This window comes from Electrophorus electricus, chromosome 8, assembly GCF_013358815.1.
Source record: "Electrophorus electricus isolate fEleEle1 chromosome 8, fEleEle1.pri, whole genome shotgun sequence".
Taxonomy (NCBI): Eukaryota; Metazoa; Chordata; class Actinopteri; order Gymnotiformes; family Gymnotidae; genus Electrophorus; species Electrophorus electricus.
The window spans coordinates 8,766,354-8,783,624 of record NC_049542.1 but is presented as its reverse complement, the minus strand read 5'-3'; the positions used below and the strand labels follow the sequence as shown (position 1 = coordinate 8,783,624).

Sequence of the window (17,271 nt, the reverse complement as noted above, 5' to 3'; positions counted from 1 at the left end):
CATCAATCGGGAGGCCCTCTGTAAGAGTTCATCTAGACTCGGATGCTGTACCATATTTATCATGATCCTCAGACCAGATGACTGCAACTGTCCAATGGTACAGAACTGTCTACAATGGGACAGAAACGGATCACTGTCAGAAGAGGGGTCAAGCAGGGTTGTCTCATTGTGCCGCCACTTTTCACCATCTAACTCCACATTATTCTTTTTCTAATCTCTGACATTGAGTTTGAGTACTGGCTTGATGGGGAGACTGTTCAACCTATATTGCCTCAAGTCCAAGACAGAAGTGACCAAGATGACTGTCATCAGCCTCCAGTGTACAGACTGCACTATCTTTGCCCACTCTGCAGAGGAACTCTAAACCGCTCTCAACCTCTTCACAGAAGCTTACAATAGCCTGTGACTGACCCTCAATATTGGGGAAAACCAAGATCCTCTGCCAAGATGTCCCTGGCAAGGTAACTGAGCCCTCAGCAATCACCATCACTGGAAAAACTCTGGGGGAATTTTTGAGCACTTCCCCCAACTTGGCAACCACCAAAAAGGCAACCAATAAAGAGCACCTCCAGCGCTGCATCAGTTGTAGCACCACATGTTTTAGGAAACTGCTTTGGTGGGACTTTAAGAACCATGACCTTAAGAAGGAAACCAGGCTAATTGTCTATAAGGTTTATGTCACTACTCTTCTGTACTGGTGGGAGACCTGGCTTACATACCATTGCCACCTGAAATGTCTTGAGAGATTTAGTCATCACTGCCTGCAGAAGATTCTGTTTTATCTGGGAGGATTGCTGCATCAATTTCAGTGTCCTCACTGAGGCAAAGATGACCAGTACTGAAGCCTTAGTCTTGCAGATCCAACTCCACTGGACAGACCACTGTCAGAATGCCTGCCTCCCATCTCCCAAGACAACTCTTACTCCCAACTGAGCTGAGGCCAGAGAACCTAGGGCAGTCAGAGTAAGCAATACAAGACCTACCTTAAAAAAGGCCAGAGCAACATTGCTAACTGGGAAGCCCTCGCCATGGATTGTCCCCTATGGCAGCGCATGATCCATCAAGCAGCAGTCAACTTTGCGACCGAGTGCCTCTCCAATGAGGCAGGCAGAAGACGATGACGAAAAGAGAGGGAAGAGAATCCAAATTTGCAGAAGCAACTCCCAAACAGAATCTCCTTCCCCAACTCTCTCAAGCCATCTTAGGACACAGAAGTAACCTTGACGGGCGTCATCCTCATTTGAGTGATCGCCGATAATGACGAATGTCTGTGCTGCCTGCCTCTCTCTCACTCACACTCACACACACACATACACACACACACACAAGAGGATCAGCCTCTTGATTTTTGAACACAAATTCACACTTTGGTGTAAATCCACTGTCTGGAATTGTCATATCTCATGTTGTAACTCACGAGTTGGAGAGAACAAAGGGATAATTGCTGCTGCCTCCCTGTTCTGACACACACTTAGAAGCTGGCCTTGAACTGCTGATGAATACCAGCTTTGGTACCATATCCCTTTTGCCTGAGAGTGTGATACATGATAAAAGAGAAAGGTGCCAAAAGCAGTAGTGGACATTAACCATAAAAACACAATGGTCTGTTGTGTATGGCAGGAGATGTGAGTGCATGTGAGTCTTTGGACAGGTGTGTGTGTGTGTGTGTGTGTGTGTGTGTGTGTGTGTGTGTGTGTGTGTGTGTGTGTGTGTGTGTGTGTGTGTGTGTGTGTGTGTGTGTGTGTGTGTGTGTGTGTGTGTGTGTGTGTGTGGGCACGTATTTATTTGTAAGCTCTGTGTATTGATAAAAGCACGTGGATAATCATGCTCCCTTCAAGTCTGTGGGACTCCCTCCTTTCTGTAGTTAAAGAAATTATATTGGAGTCTGACAATGATGAATATAAAAAATTTTTTGCGATTAAATATTTTGGTATTCTTTTTTTTGTTTGTTTATATAATTGTTTTTTCATAATTCCATAAGTTATTAGCCAGTAGCCCACATAAATGCCCACTAACCATATGATGTAAGACACCGTAACATTTTTCAGTACAATGTAAATGCCCTTATAAAAAAAGGAAGTAAACATGGCCATGCACTTTTGCATGTTTTCGAGCCAGTGCTTGGACCCCCTGTGGAGCCTCTTAAGGCTGTACCCAGCCCCACTGACACCACTGATGCATGCTCAGTGCCACCAGTTCCATACTGGCCTTACACACTATACCAGTAGCAAACACAACTGCGCTGCCTCCACGCAGTCAATAATTCCTAACCTGTGTAATCCACACTTGCCTCCCAGCAGCTAAGGCAATACCCAGCCCCACCAGCACCGTTAATCCACACTCAGTGCCACCAGTTACCCATGGAATTACCTAATACATTAACAAGCATTTCCCAACACCAGAATAGAAGGCCAACTTAATGTGACTTTAAAATAGATTCAGTCGTGCTGTGAGAAATTGTTTGTTTTGCTAACAGCCAGTGTATATATGAAACACACAAAGATGTAGAAGTTCTAGTCAGTCAGCTTCAGTAAAACTAGTTCTCAAATGAGTGCCAATTATGTTACCTTGACCACAATTTTGTAACTTTAAACATTTAAAGTTGTTCAAAATAACAAATATTAATGGTGCAATTATTAGTCAAAAATCACTTTTCATAGAGACTACAAGCAACCGATAAGTGAGTGATCTATAACTTGGTGCAAATTAATGAAACCTCTACTAACACCTAAAATCTAAACTTGAAATGCAAATTAATAGTATCGACAACCACAGGTGTGTGGTGTAGGTGTGGGGAGCAACAGTGCTTTATCTTCTAAGTACTGTGTGTGTGTGTGTGTGTGTGTGTGTGTGTGTGTGTGTGTGTGTGTGTGTGTGTGTGTTCATTCTTGGCCTTCCCGAGTGATGGCTGTGCTCAATTGCATTTGGCTCAGGAAACATTTTCTCATTATGTTAATAAGCTTGTAGCCTGCGAGTTTCTTCTCTTGCAGGGAACAATGGGGAAATGGCAAATGAGATGTAAATAAAAAAATCTTCTCTAGAGCACAGTGTTGTAATGTTAGTTATGAGCCATATTCAGGCCTAACAATAAAGCTAATTATTTTTGCTTTTGCAGCTATGAAATAATGCTGAGATGCTTGAAATCTGATCTGACCAATCAATCTGAGTCGCATGTGCACAGATCCAGTTCAGGTCCTATATGAAACTACATGCAAATAAAGATTGAACCTGATTGGAAAAAGCAAGAATTTATGTGGCTTTTTGACCTTCAGGTGCTATAAAATCCTTTGAGGTGCCTGTCAGAACAAATCCTTGATCACTTTGGATTCTAGGCTGCTTTGGCTAAAACAACCTACACTCATTACATGACTCTGTTGTGTATAGATTTAAACATCAATTACATTAACTGATTGTGATTTTTTCTGGTCCCACCACTCATATCATCATCATCATATTATTATTATTATTATTATTATTATTATTATTATTATTATTATTATTATCATCATCATCATGGAAGAGTCGGTTCTCTTAAGCATCCATCTGCAACCCCAGGCAGAGTGGTTAAACATAAGTGGTTGCATAATCAAATAAAGAGAGAGTGATTTAAAAAAAAAATATATATTTTTTTTTTTTTACACCTCTGGTGCTGGTCATTAATGTAAGATGGCATACGTAGCTTTGAGATTTTTACTGTGGAGGTGATTAGTTGTAGTTCCTGTAATGTCACAGTCTGGAATTTGATTTTGGAAAAACTTGCTTTCTTGACTACTTTTCATCACTAATTACATTATGGAAAGCTTTCAATGAATTATTTTAAAATGACTGACATAGAAGTGGTTACATATAAAGATCATTACTACTTAAGTTGTAGAACGAACCATGAATTGTACAGTGAACAACCGAAACTGAAATGGAATTGAGATTTTTTAAATATGATTGTCTGATTACATAAAAAAAAGTGAATAAATTGTATTTCTGCAGTGTATTGATTTGCAACAAACCTGATTAATGGGTTTTGCAGTATGTAATCTGTGATCTCTCGGTGTATTTAGAATAAGTGCCCACTTTTTACAACCCTGCCTGTCTGATTAAGAATATAAAAATCCTGGTGCATGTGGATAACATGACCAATAATTCGAGATGGCTTTCCAGAGTTTGAGTGACTCACTCTGTGATGATACTCATGATCCGTGCTTGAATTTCAACAGAAACGAGAGAAGCGGAAACATGAAAAGATCCTGAGTGAGGAGCTCTATCCGGCTATTACCAACCTCAACCAGTTCCTCCCCCCTGAGCACTGCATTGACTATATTGCCTGGGACATGGCTCGTTACACCAAGAGGTGTGTGTATGTGTGCATGCATGCTTGTGAGTCAAGGTTGGCACCTGCTGCGTTCTCAATGCAGGTCATTTTGCTCAACCTACCAATGGTGGCAGGTAAATAATAAGTAAATATTAGCAGATACAAACAAATTATGCATTTGTAACATTCCAAATTTGTGACATTCCAAAATGCAGGCTGAATCATGAGTCTGCTTTAGATGGGGATACTGAGGCAAATTGAACATAGAGCACTAACTAGCGATCAGTGATTGGCTGATGGTTTGGACATAGGTTTCCTAGTGATTCAGGCTTGAACTTGGCCTTCGAGCTGATGGTGAAGAGTTTACTCAGACTTGTCTGCTAGTGACTAGAAATGAGTGTGTCTCAAAGTAATGTGGCTTGATGATAACAGCCATGCAAAACTATTCCATATGCACACACACAAGCAGAAACTCCAACTCATTGCATGGACATTAAATAGTATGTTGACTTGTGTTATAGATAGTGCCAGTTCTAACCTACACCTTCCATAGTAATTGCTATGCATGCTAGCAGCTGCTCAATCTTTAAATTAGTGGTTCACTGATATCAGTTTTTCAGTGGCCCATGCCAATCTTTAGAGAGCAGAGAGGCAGACAGCAAATATAAAATGCTGATATCAACCACTAGCTCTGATTATTAAATACAATGAGATTTAGATGTAGTCCTCTGTGTTTTTCAAAATAATTTGACTTTTACAACACCCCCTCAAAGGTATCACCCTTCATAGATTTTCTTCTTGGAAGGGTATTGTTTGTGGCTATGCAGTAAATGAGTAATGTGCTGCCTCCTTTCTGTGCAGTAAACTCTGTAATGTGCTGGACCGGTTGGGGATGATTGCTGAGAATGTAGTGAAGAGGACTGGCTTCTTCGTCAATCGATCAGACTTCTATTGTCACACGTTGCGACCTGACGAGAGGTGAGGACAGATATAAACACACACACTGCACATCTCAGTAAAATCAACCATTATTTAAAGTAACTGAGAGAAAAATGTTAGGCCTTGTAAACTTTCTTGCAGATCCATAAAGTGGTCCATGGCTGCAAGGCCACAGGTCTCGAAGAACTTTGAAATGAGATGAATGAAAGAACGGAAAAAGAATGGTTGGCATTCGCCATGCATGAAGAGATCCGTCTTTGGCCAAGGCTACTGAAGCAGGCATTCTAAATGATGCTTCTTGTCTCAGAAAATGCCGCTTCAACAATTACTTACTGCATCCAGATCTTACGCTGTAGTCAACTGAATTTCCCATATGTCGGGGATTTTTGGTTGTCGTTTTTTTTTTGAGAGAGAGATACTAAATGCTTCAGGACACGGATTAGCACGGAACAGGCAAATGTGCCATCAGTTTGACATGTATATTCCCATTAGAAAATGGTGAGCTTTAGAGAGCATAAAATGGCAGAGGTGGGGCAGATGCAGGCTGATCGAAGTGACAGCTGCAGGAGAATGGTATTTCATCTAAAGTGTTTTGGAGTGGTTTGGCAGAAAGCTGATTGGACAGGCTCCTTTGCCCTCTTTGTGCAGATGGGGTGATTTGGGAGGACTGGTGACTGCTCATGGCAGAATACAGGTATGCTCGTTAACCATACATGTGCACACACCTCCCCACATAAACTGAGTGTGCATGCCCATTTATCCATATATAGCCCATAAACAAAGTAATTCATTAAACAGTATAGTCTTTTTATCTTATGTTTTGTCATAAAAGTAAAAATAACACAGAACACTCTCTACAAGGTTCACACTGGTCATGGAATTTTTGCAATGTAATGGAATTTAAAAAGTATTCTTGACATGGAAAGTCAGGGGAACATTTGTTGGGTGAGATCATAGAATAGCAGGGAATTTTGTAGCATCATTAAAGCTTTGTTGCCATCTTTAAAGTTATAAAGTTCTGTTGCCATTTATCAAAATCTTATATTTTTCCCACATTTCCTGTACTATGTGTGTGTGGTTGTTAGGTTTACTTGATTTTTCTGAGCCCATTTAACAAAAGTAGCCTCTTTTTCCATTCACTATTGGTCATGGAAATTCATCTTTTTAGGTAATAAAAATCAGGGAAAAATCAGATGATAATTTGATATTTGACTTGAATTGAGAACTCTCTAGCTACAGTATTGTGAGACAATTTATGTAAGCAGAATTGATATTTTCCTCACTGGTGCTTGTGATTCCTTGTCAGTCTGGAGTTCTGAGGACAAACTGTGTGGATTGCCTGGACCGCACTAATACCGCCCAGTTCATGGTTGGAAAGTGTGCTCTGGCCTATCAGCTTTATGCACTTGGCATGATTGACAAGCCAAAACTACAGTTTGACACAGACTGTGTCAGGTACCATCTAAAATATGTATACACTCCTCTCCTGTATTTTCCTGTTTACCTGATGCTATTTGTGTGATATGACTATCTGAAATGTTCTAAACTATTAAAATTGAAATTAGATTGAAAATAAATCTAATAAAAGTTTAAACTTGGTTAGTTGTTTTCTAATTTAAAAATTGAGTACACCATTAATCATCATTTTTTGAGCAGTGATGCCAATTTCTTTCATGTGTTAAGTTTGCAATAGTACTTTTTATCAGTGGTGTTTAAAGCCACAATCCAGATTTTGCTTTTATATGCTTGATGTTTGTGAGAGTGTGTGGATTTTTGTCCTGTTTAGTAGTCTTTGGTCCAACTGCTGAAATACGTACTGAATAATTCAGTTCAGAGTCTCCAAAGCACTGAAATAAAGTTGTTGCACGTTGAGATGTTCTTGGGGCTGAATTGGATTGCTTCTGTGGGGCAGCATAATGAGACCTGAATTTGGGTTGAATTTTTGTGAATCATGTACAGATTGTTTGAGGAGCTGTATGAAGATCATGGTGACACGCTGTCTCTGCAGTACGGAGGCTCTCAACTGGTTCACAGAGTCAAGACATATCGCAAGATTGCCCCGTGGACACAGCACTCCAAGGACATCATGCAGACACTATCTCGTTACTACAGCAATGCCTTCTCAGGTATCACATGTACATGACCCTGCCCACTGTTGCATATTAATAAACATAGACACGTCCATATATAATGTTTGCAAAGTGAGTGTTTCCTAAAACCAAAGTTACCCAAGTTTGATTTTACTAGGACTAACTTAGTTCCTCCTTATACACAATATAAATGCTCAGAAAAATGACTGTAGCCTGTGTGTGAGAGAAACCATGCAGCCTGTACATGAGGATAGTACATGTGTTGATTTGTCTACTGTGAAATAGATACTGCTGTTTATGAAAACATATCAGAATTTATTACTCAGCCAAATGAAGGTTCTAGAGTTTTATATTGAAACTGGTACAAGCAATCGGTTTCTTGATCAGCAACTCTCATTTTTCATACTTATTTATTATTCATTTTAATTATACACTGTGGCTATTGTACAATATGATTTAATACAATTGCTTGCTATACACAAGAACAAGACATGTTTTTTTCTTATATTTGCTAAGGGTGATAAAGTGCTCCAGTTGGTTTTTAAAAATCTGGTACTGAACTAGCTTTGTTATAAATCTTTATTTGAAAGAAACATACCTATCATTCATCTAGTATGAACATATTAGGATCAGTGAAGAATAAAATAAAAATATTTAGCCACAGCTACATTACACTGTCAAGACTTTAATTGCCCCTCATTTTATTTTACTTACTCAATCATTAGAGGGTAATATTCTGCCTAACATGGTTGGCCCTTTTAAATATGGCCCCTTGTGGTTATTATGCACCCTCCTTGTTTCTAGTGGCAACAAATCATTGTCTGTTCTCCATGGTTACAGAACTCTTTGGTGTTCCTCTAAACCTCCATATTAAAAATATGGCTCTACCCTTGAGCCCAGTCAAGAAAGTAATAAGTCCTTAGCCTTCAGTCACCAAAGGTGCCAAAAGCCATCTCTATGTTCTATGGAGAATCAGTGCTTGCAACTAAACCTTGTTTGTGATGTTTTGTTTCTTATCTTTGAAACTAAGGAGTTCCACAAACATTTAGTTTCCACTCGTAATTTGTTGCCTGGGTGTTCAGGAAACTGTAAGTCTGTAGCTCTCCCCTCTGGCTATTTAATTTTTAGTTTGCTGTGTTCCTTAGCGAGATGATGATGACAGGAGAATATGAGAGAAGTGCAGTCACCGGCATTGGGCCAAGATCAACACAATTACTGCTGCTTCCCTCCGAGTCCCAGTGAAGAATTTATAAGATTATCCCTATAGAATATTGTCACTTTCGGCATGTAGTCACTGTGTGTAAAGTTTGGACGATAGAAAGGCAGACAGGTGATTGTTTTTGTGTGTTAACCTGCAGGACAATAATATGGAAGTGTGTGAAGAAATAAATATTTGCTTTTTATTCTGTAGAAGTGCTGACCTGAAATCTTTAGTGATACTGGTCAGTTTATTATTTGCTATTGGTGCTGATTAATTAGTGCTGATCTTGGAGTAGCACTCCTAAATTAAGATACAGAATCTGCAAACTGCATTTGTCTGATGAAAGCTGTTCTGATGCCAGAAATGTCATGTTTTTATAATAGTGTAGGGCATTTTTTAGTAGAGTGATTCATGTGAACCCTAACCCGTGCTACAGGTGTGATTTAATGAAGATTGTTGAGTATAACATAGTATAATCAAATACTGCGATACTGCCCACTGCAATGCTTTTTTACATTTATCCAAACACTGTTCCTAGTGGTAATGGTTATATACTGCAGCTCAGTCACCAGACATGCCTGTCCCGTCAGGTTTTGAAGATAAGGGACAAAAAACTTTTAGAAAAGCGGATATACTTTAATATGTGTATATTTTAGCAATTAGGTTGTCTTGTGTCACAGTAACCTGGGCCATCCTCACCTTTTTTCCCTATCATTACTTTTTCCAAGTGCGTTTTCCCCTCTCTCTCGCTTCACGTTTTCCTTCTCCTCATGAATGGAGGACACAGTGTTGCCAGTATCTGTTATGAGTCAGCTCATTCAGACAGGGTTAATTTTTGTCTATTTATGTGCAGTTTTCTTTTGACGCATCCTCATGCTATCTAAAGCTGGAACATTAAAGAACGTCTAATAGTTGTTGAAATTAGCAAGGGATTAAGTCTACAAAAAAGAGAAAAACATTAAGAAATTAAAAAGGCTTGAAAATATCTCATCTGAATGGGAGCATCTTTTTATTTAGTTATTTTTATTTTCTTTTTATTCTTTTAATTATCTTTTGTTTTTTCATTCACATAGAATTTAATTGTCATTTACTCTGAGGGTGATAAGCAAATGACTGAAATAAAAATGCATTTTAAGTGTAGCAGACCACTGATATAAAAGTAATAGCATTGGGACAAGTGTGGGCCATTTTTGTGCTGATACACTTGCTGTTTTTTTTTGTTTGTTTGTTTTTTTCCTTTCCCAGAAGTTGGAATTAGACTTTTGTTAGGATGGTTATCTGTAGCTTAATCATGTGAATTTTCCAGGTGTAATTCAAATACATAGCAGAGTTAGTTTCAGTGTTTTGGCATTTAGAGTTTTAGTGGTTATGCATTTCCTCGCAGGAAATCTTCCCCTCAGCTAATATAATCAAGCTGCCCTCATTTCCATGTATGGTGAATGTTGCAGCTCTCTTGTGCTGTATGTTTTTTGTTATCATTGTATATAACATCATATAACTTTGGGTAATATGCTCACACTTTGTGATGAAAAGCACAGGTTCATGATCTTAGGTCAGGCATTTCATATAGGTTATTTCATTAGAGCAAATTAACTATAGCCCTGCAAGTGTTCATAAAATCTCTGGCACTACAAACAATGGGTTTGTAAAATATACATGTGGGAACCAAGGCTGTAGCCTAATTTATATGTTGTTTGGGCTGCAGCTGACCACACCTCATACACACCTTTATATACTTTGTAGGTGGTTGTGCTGCTTGTGTCACACATACATCTCACTTCTTGGGATCGTGTTTGTGAATGTTGAAGTAATGCTACACAGAGTATTTTCTTGTCTCACTGTTGCTTCTGCCTTGCTTTTCAGTAGTCAGAGGATGGCAAGATTCATGCACATGAAATTGATGTTCAGTCAGATTGAATGGTGCTTAAAGTTAAAGCACATACTTTAGATAATGATATGTAAATACAATTAGTTAGTTGATGAACAAACTGTTGTTTATATACATGTTTATATTTGAATTGATTTAATTGATTTTGTATTCTATTTAAATATTACATATTGAATTTTAATATTGTATTTAAATATTTATTAGTTACATCAGTTAATAAATATGATCCTTATTAAAAGTGAAGGGCCATCACAGTAGTAAAAACCTCTGTTAACATACAAAAGTATGTCTATTTAAGCAGCTGAATTAGTTTCACTTATTAAAAAAAAAAAAATGCCATGAGAGATGCTGTACTATCAGTGTTTTTCATTTATGCATAATTTAAATTTTTGGCCATACTGCAGCACATGCATCCAAAGCAAACTGGTTGGTGAACAGTGGTGCAAGTTTCATGCTTGGCTTTGACTTTTACAAATAAACATGATAGCAGGTTTAGCATGATTTGTCATCTCAGCCTTGCTGTGTAAATATGACACTGGTGGTGCTGACAGAGAAAGGGAGAGTAAGCGAGCTATAAAGAGAGCGAAAGCACGACACTTGGACAAAGTTATAGAGAGAGCAATTTTGATAGAGTGTTAGAGAGGGAGAGACTGAGCAAGAGAGATGGCGAGTGTGTTAGAAAGAGGGTTGGAGAGAATGATAGAGAGAGGGTGTGTTAGAGAGGGAGAGAGACAGAGAGAGAATGTGTTAGCGAGACAAATTTCACAGAAATTTGCCCCCAGACCCCCTAATTTAACTCTTAATTACAGGCTGTTAGTGTAGTTGGCAGTGCATGTGGCTTTACAGTTAGTGCGCCAGTGAGTGGGACAGACACCCCAGCTGGTGAGCCGGGATCAGAATATTTCCCCACCACAGGATATTTGTTGACTGAGTGCTTGGCCTTAGTGCTTCCCACTCCCATTATATCACAACTGTTACTGCCTCATTCTCTTCCCATGTCTGTCTGACTATCCAGCCCCCTCTGTCTGTCTGTCTGTCTGTCTGTCTGTCTGTCTGTCTGTGCGTGCGTGTGTGTGCGTGCATCCCTTCTTACATACATACATGATATTTTTATTCTGACCCTCTTAACCCTCTCTTCTTCTCTGCTTGCATTCCCTCTCCCTGGGCTGTCTCCCAGATGCTGACAGGCAGGATGCCATAAACCTCTTCCTGCAGGTGTACCAGCCCTCCGAAACCAAGCCTCACCTGTGGGAGCTGCCCACTGACTTCTACCTCCACCAGAGCAACACAATGGCACTGCCCCAAGAGAGACGCAGGTGTGTGTTCTTCTATGCATGTGCAGGACCATAGAAAGTGGGGAATTACTGGAAGCTCTAATTAAGCAACTATGTAGAGAACAAGAGCAGATTTCTTAAGTAGACAGTTGTTTTAAAATCATAATTGTTATGTTATTCTTCCACCTGTGTAACACCTGTGTCCTGTTTTTGCACTCGTTTGATGTAATCTTTTCACCACACACAGAGGACACGCTAGCTTCAAGTCTTTACCATGCCCTGTTGCTATTTGATTCTTTCTTTCAGTTTTTTTTTTTTTGGGGGGGGGGGGGTCCATGGTGGATAGGCCCCATCTTTTTCCATTGTGACCCACTTTTGGTAATCGGGACTGGGACATGCTCGACTTCGCTTACCCCCACGTTTGAGGGCCTTGCGTAAGCAGAGCTCCAGATTACTCTGTGTCTGTAGAGTAATAAAGATAAAGGTTCTGAATGTTCTGGGTAGATTCTGGGTACTAATGGGTCAGCAGTCATCCAGGAAAGGCCGGAATCTAACCTGTTTTTCTTGCCGCAAACCATGCTCTGGTAAACATGCGTTGAAACGATTACTCCACATTTGGGGGCAAATTGAATAAACGGCCTTATTTTTTTTGTTCCTGCAAAATGATTGGCGGCCAAGGAGGGCATTATAATGGTCTATGTGGGTTGCTGGACGTGAGGGCATTTTGGCTGATGCAAAACACATTTGTAGAGATCCTTAGAGCTCACTATTATGCCAAAAATTGTCTTTTGAATAACTCAAAATTGAAGTGGTGAAATTCTGTATTGTGTTCTTATTCCATTTGCAGTTACACATACTGGTGGTCAGAGGGGGTGCTCTCCTACCTTCCTGTGCCATATGATGAAGGTATTTATTCTTTCTGTGTCACTCTTTTGGTGCAAATTTACTAGTGGTAACAAATGATTTGGAAATTCATTGTAACTTCTCAAATTAACAGCATAGCACTGTGGTTGCAGTGAAGTAGTATAGAATGTTCTACATATTTTGATATCTCTAAAATGTTTGAAGTACATGATTTGCATATAGATCGCAAGTTCATGAAAGGCTGGATTCATAGTAATAATCCTGTTAAATGTGTTATGGATTGTTGTAGTGGTACAGTTTAATTACCTGTTTACACCATATTCTAATTTCTAAATAGATGATACTGCTTTAAATGTAAGCATGTTTTCACAACTTGTAAACATAGAAATTACAGAGTTATTTGGCAAACTCAGTCAAGTTTACAACTTAACTTAATTTTACCCAAATACTTGTCTGAATATTTATTCAGAGTACGTTTAATAATGGGGTTTTTTAAGTTGAGTGCAGACTCTTTAGCCATTTTCACAGAACCTTCCTGGAACTTGTATTGCATGTTTTGTGCAAGAGGGTTACAACAAAACATCTATTCTGTATGCACAGAGATCTTGAATTTGGTGTTTCTTCTTACTGCAGTTCCCTGTGAGAAGAACAGGAAAAAAGTGTCGGTGAAGCGAGTGAATCGTTATGATGAAAGCACAGACATGTACACAGAGTTCTTTAGACCTTATGAGCTCACGGCATTCGACGACACGTTCTGCATCGCCATGACCAACTCTGCGAGGTCAGTGCAACCCCGTTCATTTTCTGCCATTGCGTTAATGTATCTTAGCTTGTGTGAACATTAATTTAGAGTGGTAAGGGAGTTGTTGGTCCTTAACATTTCTCCCCTTACTAGACAACTAAGGCACTTTTGTAAGTCAGTATGGAGTGACAGCTAAATGCCATAAATCAAAATGTAATGGAATGTATTAGTAATAACATGAATGGATTTAATTTACCTCATTATGCATCTGTGTTTGCACAGAGTTACAGTTATGCTTTCATTTCCCTCAGCCACCTCAACTGTGACCTTTAACCAGTGATGTGTTAGTTTCACTATTGTCTGTCTTAGGGAGTTTATGCCGAAGAGCGTTGGCCTAGATCCCAGCCCGTTCACAGTGCGTAAACCGGAGGAGACTGGGAAATCAGTACTGGGGTGAGCATAGACTTCACCGCATTACTAAACCAAACAGCTTTCCCATGGTCTTTACTTTCTGAAGAAATATTTTTGATGGACACATTTCGGATGTAAAATCAGAAGTTGTTTATTAATTTAGCTAATTCTATCTTAATGGCTGAAGAAGTAAAAGTAGAACTGGGCTTTTCATGGATGTGAGGAATATGAGGATAAAAAAGAGCAAATAGAAAAATACGAGTTCACAAATATTTGCATACATAATAACCTTTGTATGGTGGCCTGAAGTATAAAGAACAGATGTGAGAAGAACTTTGAGTGCTGCCACTAGCACTGAGTTCATGCTTTGACATCAGGAAACCTGAACATGTTGGAAGTAAAAGTTTACTTGAGAGATGTTAACCTAATACTGGAGGTCTCTAGGTTCACAACCAACAAATCACTTAGTTGCTTCCGATCCATCCACAGTATGACTTTCCCAACAAACCTACACAGCATACTTGGGCAAGGATTCGAAGTTCTCACTGGCCTTCTAATAAGTCTTGAGTTTAAAAAGGTACAAGAAGTGAATGGAGAAAGTAGGGGATATTGGAATTATTATTTTCTTGGTCAGAATGTAGAATCAGTCAGGCACAGCATGACTTGTAGATAATGTAAGAATGCAGCATCAAGAAAGTGTGAGAATACAGGTTTGCATAGACAGCCTCAGGGTTAGAATTGCACAGGTTTTATTGCCCACTCATACTCTATGTCTTGAATGAAACTTCCACACCTTACTCCTCTTTATTTGTGCTAACTGTGTGCTTTGGACTGAGTATCTAGGTAAAAAATCTCATAACCTGGCTCACGTGAACAAAGTGATACTAACACCACATAACAGAGGGCCATATCTTGAAATGGCTAAAATTGATGGCAACCGGTGTTTTAATCATTTTAAATGTAACATTTCTTTTAAATGTTTAAAAATAAATTGGTGCTAAATCGGTGTAAAAAAAATCTCATGGGAGGGCCTGACATCAAAAGTGGCTCACAGAACGTGCTGTCCTTCAGTCCTTTTTTAGCATTTGACAGGTTTTTTATGTCAGCCACCTCTGCTATCTGTTGGTGGTACATTGCATTGAGGATTTATCCTTCCATGACACCTCATGAAATTCCATGGTAACCAAGGTCATCCTTGAAGGCCACTGCTTGGATATAGTCATCAAAGGGCAGTGGTAACTCAGTGGATAAAGTACTCAACTTGTAATCAGCAAGGTTGCTGGTTCAAGCCCCACCACTGCAAAGTTGCCACTGTTGGGCCCCTGAGCCTTAACCCTCAATTGCTCAAATTGTACTCACTTTGCATAAAAGCGTTAGCTAAATGCCATAAAAGTAAAAGGAAATGTTTCATGTCTCACTCCCTGGACAGTGGATCTTATGCTTTGTAGACCCCTTCCCCCCCTCCTTCTGGCTGTCGGACAGTCTTTGGATGTTGGATCCGGGATGGAGTACCCCATGTATTGTGGGAGTTTCCTGGTATTGACATCAGCAGCTTACAACTCTTCTCTTGTCCAGGATATTGTGCCTGCTGGGTATTCAGACTCCTTCACCTGTGGCTCTCAGTGATGTGGGTTTGACGTTGAATGGATATACTTGCCATTTTTACCCATTAATTTAGATCTAATCATCCGTGATGACAAAGTGAAAATTGTTATTATAGAGTTTAGAAAGTTAATTTGAACAAAAAGGCAATTATATACATACAAAATCAAATACACAACACAATAAATTGTAAAGGAGTCTGAATGCTTACAGGAGACCCTCAGCACCAGATGTCTGCTTGTCCAAGCCCATTCTTGAAGCTCACACCAAAGTGATCCTTCCCCAGGCTTGGTCCATTCCAAGCCTCTCATTTCAGCTACCATTGACCTGCAGAACTGGGGAGGGGAGTCCACAGCATGCATGCGTGTTTTTTATTTTACTTTTGGTTTGCTCGCTTTGTTCACCACCTGTGCTTTTAACTAAACTTGTTCATTTTTCTAAGATGCTGTGCTTGTTTTTTCTTAATGTAATTAGTAATTTCCCCTTTGCCGATGAGACACACAATAAAGCCAACATTCTGAGAGTTCTTTGAGGAGGATGCAGGAGACACAAGAGGCTTAACAACCAGTCCCATCAGTACTAATAAAGCAGCTGGCAGCAGTTGTAGGCCAGGGACACACATGAATGCAAACTAAGTGATTAGACATGCTAGATACACAGAATCACACATTGCATGCAATGATGTTATTAATGTGAGTTACAGCCTGCTTAGTTGCTGTGCAGAGTGGAGATCACATCACAATAAAGCAATCACAAGAAAAGGGGTCTTGTGATTTCTTCAGATTATTCTTTTGTCAGTTCTATTGTCCTTTGAGGAAGAATTATTAAAAAAAAAAAAATGGACTATTTGGTTTCACTATGTCTTTAATGTAAATAAGATTAACAGTAGGGCAGTGTCTATTTGTTTTCAGTATATTGGTTTGAGGGCAACAGAATGAGACATGAGAGGCTTTTTTTTTAATATATAAAGGAAGAAGTGTTTTGTTAACCATATTCTGCTTTTGTGTGGCTTTTATAACATTACCACCATGCAGGTGACACAAATGGCAGTTAAACATGAGATCTGACCAAAACTGGTCTAAATCTGAATATTAACAGCTGTAGAATTAATCATGCAGGCAATCATGCCTTGTTCGGATTTCATTACCCGCAGACAGCCATGATGTAGGTGGAGGTAATGGGGCAACGACCCAACGATTATGGTGTCAGTTCTCTGGGGTGATGTATGGAAAACAGTTTTCATCTGGTGCTAAAGTGATGATTACAACTGCTTGAGAGAGGTTTCAAGAACATATAGTATTTACCTTTCATTCATATTTTAACAAGTGATTGCTGATTACCAGAGGTGACATTATCAAACTATTTCATAGCTCCCTGTGACTACATGTCTACTCACAACATAAACATAATGATGTTTATGAATTTATGAATGAGATGTTTATCAGACTTGTTCACTTGTCCATTTACAAACAGTTTCAGTTTCTTAATCTCTCTTTATGCTAATGTTCAAGAGCTAATAAAGTGCCCTCACAGCAGGGGTGAGGTGGGGACTGTTTATTGTACAAACATAGTATTTAGTGCTGGCTGAACCATGACCAGTTTTTGACAAAGTTCTTGAAGTACACTTCTTATACAGATGGGATGTTGTGCACACCCATCCCCTGCTCACCCAAGGGGCAGTTTGCACCATTGAAAACAGGTTGAGGAAAATGCAGTGCAGAAACAGATGAGTGAATCAGAGATCACAGCCAGCTCTTACTGACATTAGAGTTAATGGGCTTGGATCCATCCCTAACACTTCTTCATCTGGCATCTCAACAGGCTCAGAGGCCCATGACTAGTTTTCTGTGGCACTGGCAGATGTCCTCTTCATGTGTATCACGCCTATTCTCCTATTTTTCAGCATTTTTCCAGCATACTTCTGCGAGGAGGTGATGGAAGCATTCGCTTCTGA

At 39.4% G+C, this 17,271-nt stretch overlaps 1 protein-coding gene across 1 annotated transcript in view; it reads left to right on the top strand.

Moving 5' to 3' along the window:
* fig4a (FIG4 phosphoinositide 5-phosphatase a) overlaps positions 1–17,271 on the top strand; it is a 60,847-nt gene that overhangs the window by 20,417 nt on the left and 23,159 nt on the right. The window contains exons 12-20 of the mRNA XM_027000907.2: positions 4,212–4,345; positions 5,168–5,284; positions 5,894–5,939; positions 6,552–6,700; positions 7,205–7,371; positions 11,602–11,740; positions 12,546–12,604; positions 13,196–13,343; positions 13,674–13,757. Coding sequence (XP_026856708.1) covers positions 4,212–4,345; positions 5,168–5,284; positions 5,894–5,939; positions 6,552–6,700; positions 7,205–7,371; positions 11,602–11,740; positions 12,546–12,604; positions 13,196–13,343; positions 13,674–13,757 — 1,043 coding nt within the window. The remainder of the gene's footprint in view (positions 1–4,211; positions 4,346–5,167; positions 5,285–5,893; positions 5,940–6,551; positions 6,701–7,204; positions 7,372–11,601; positions 11,741–12,545; positions 12,605–13,195; positions 13,344–13,673; positions 13,758–17,271) is intronic.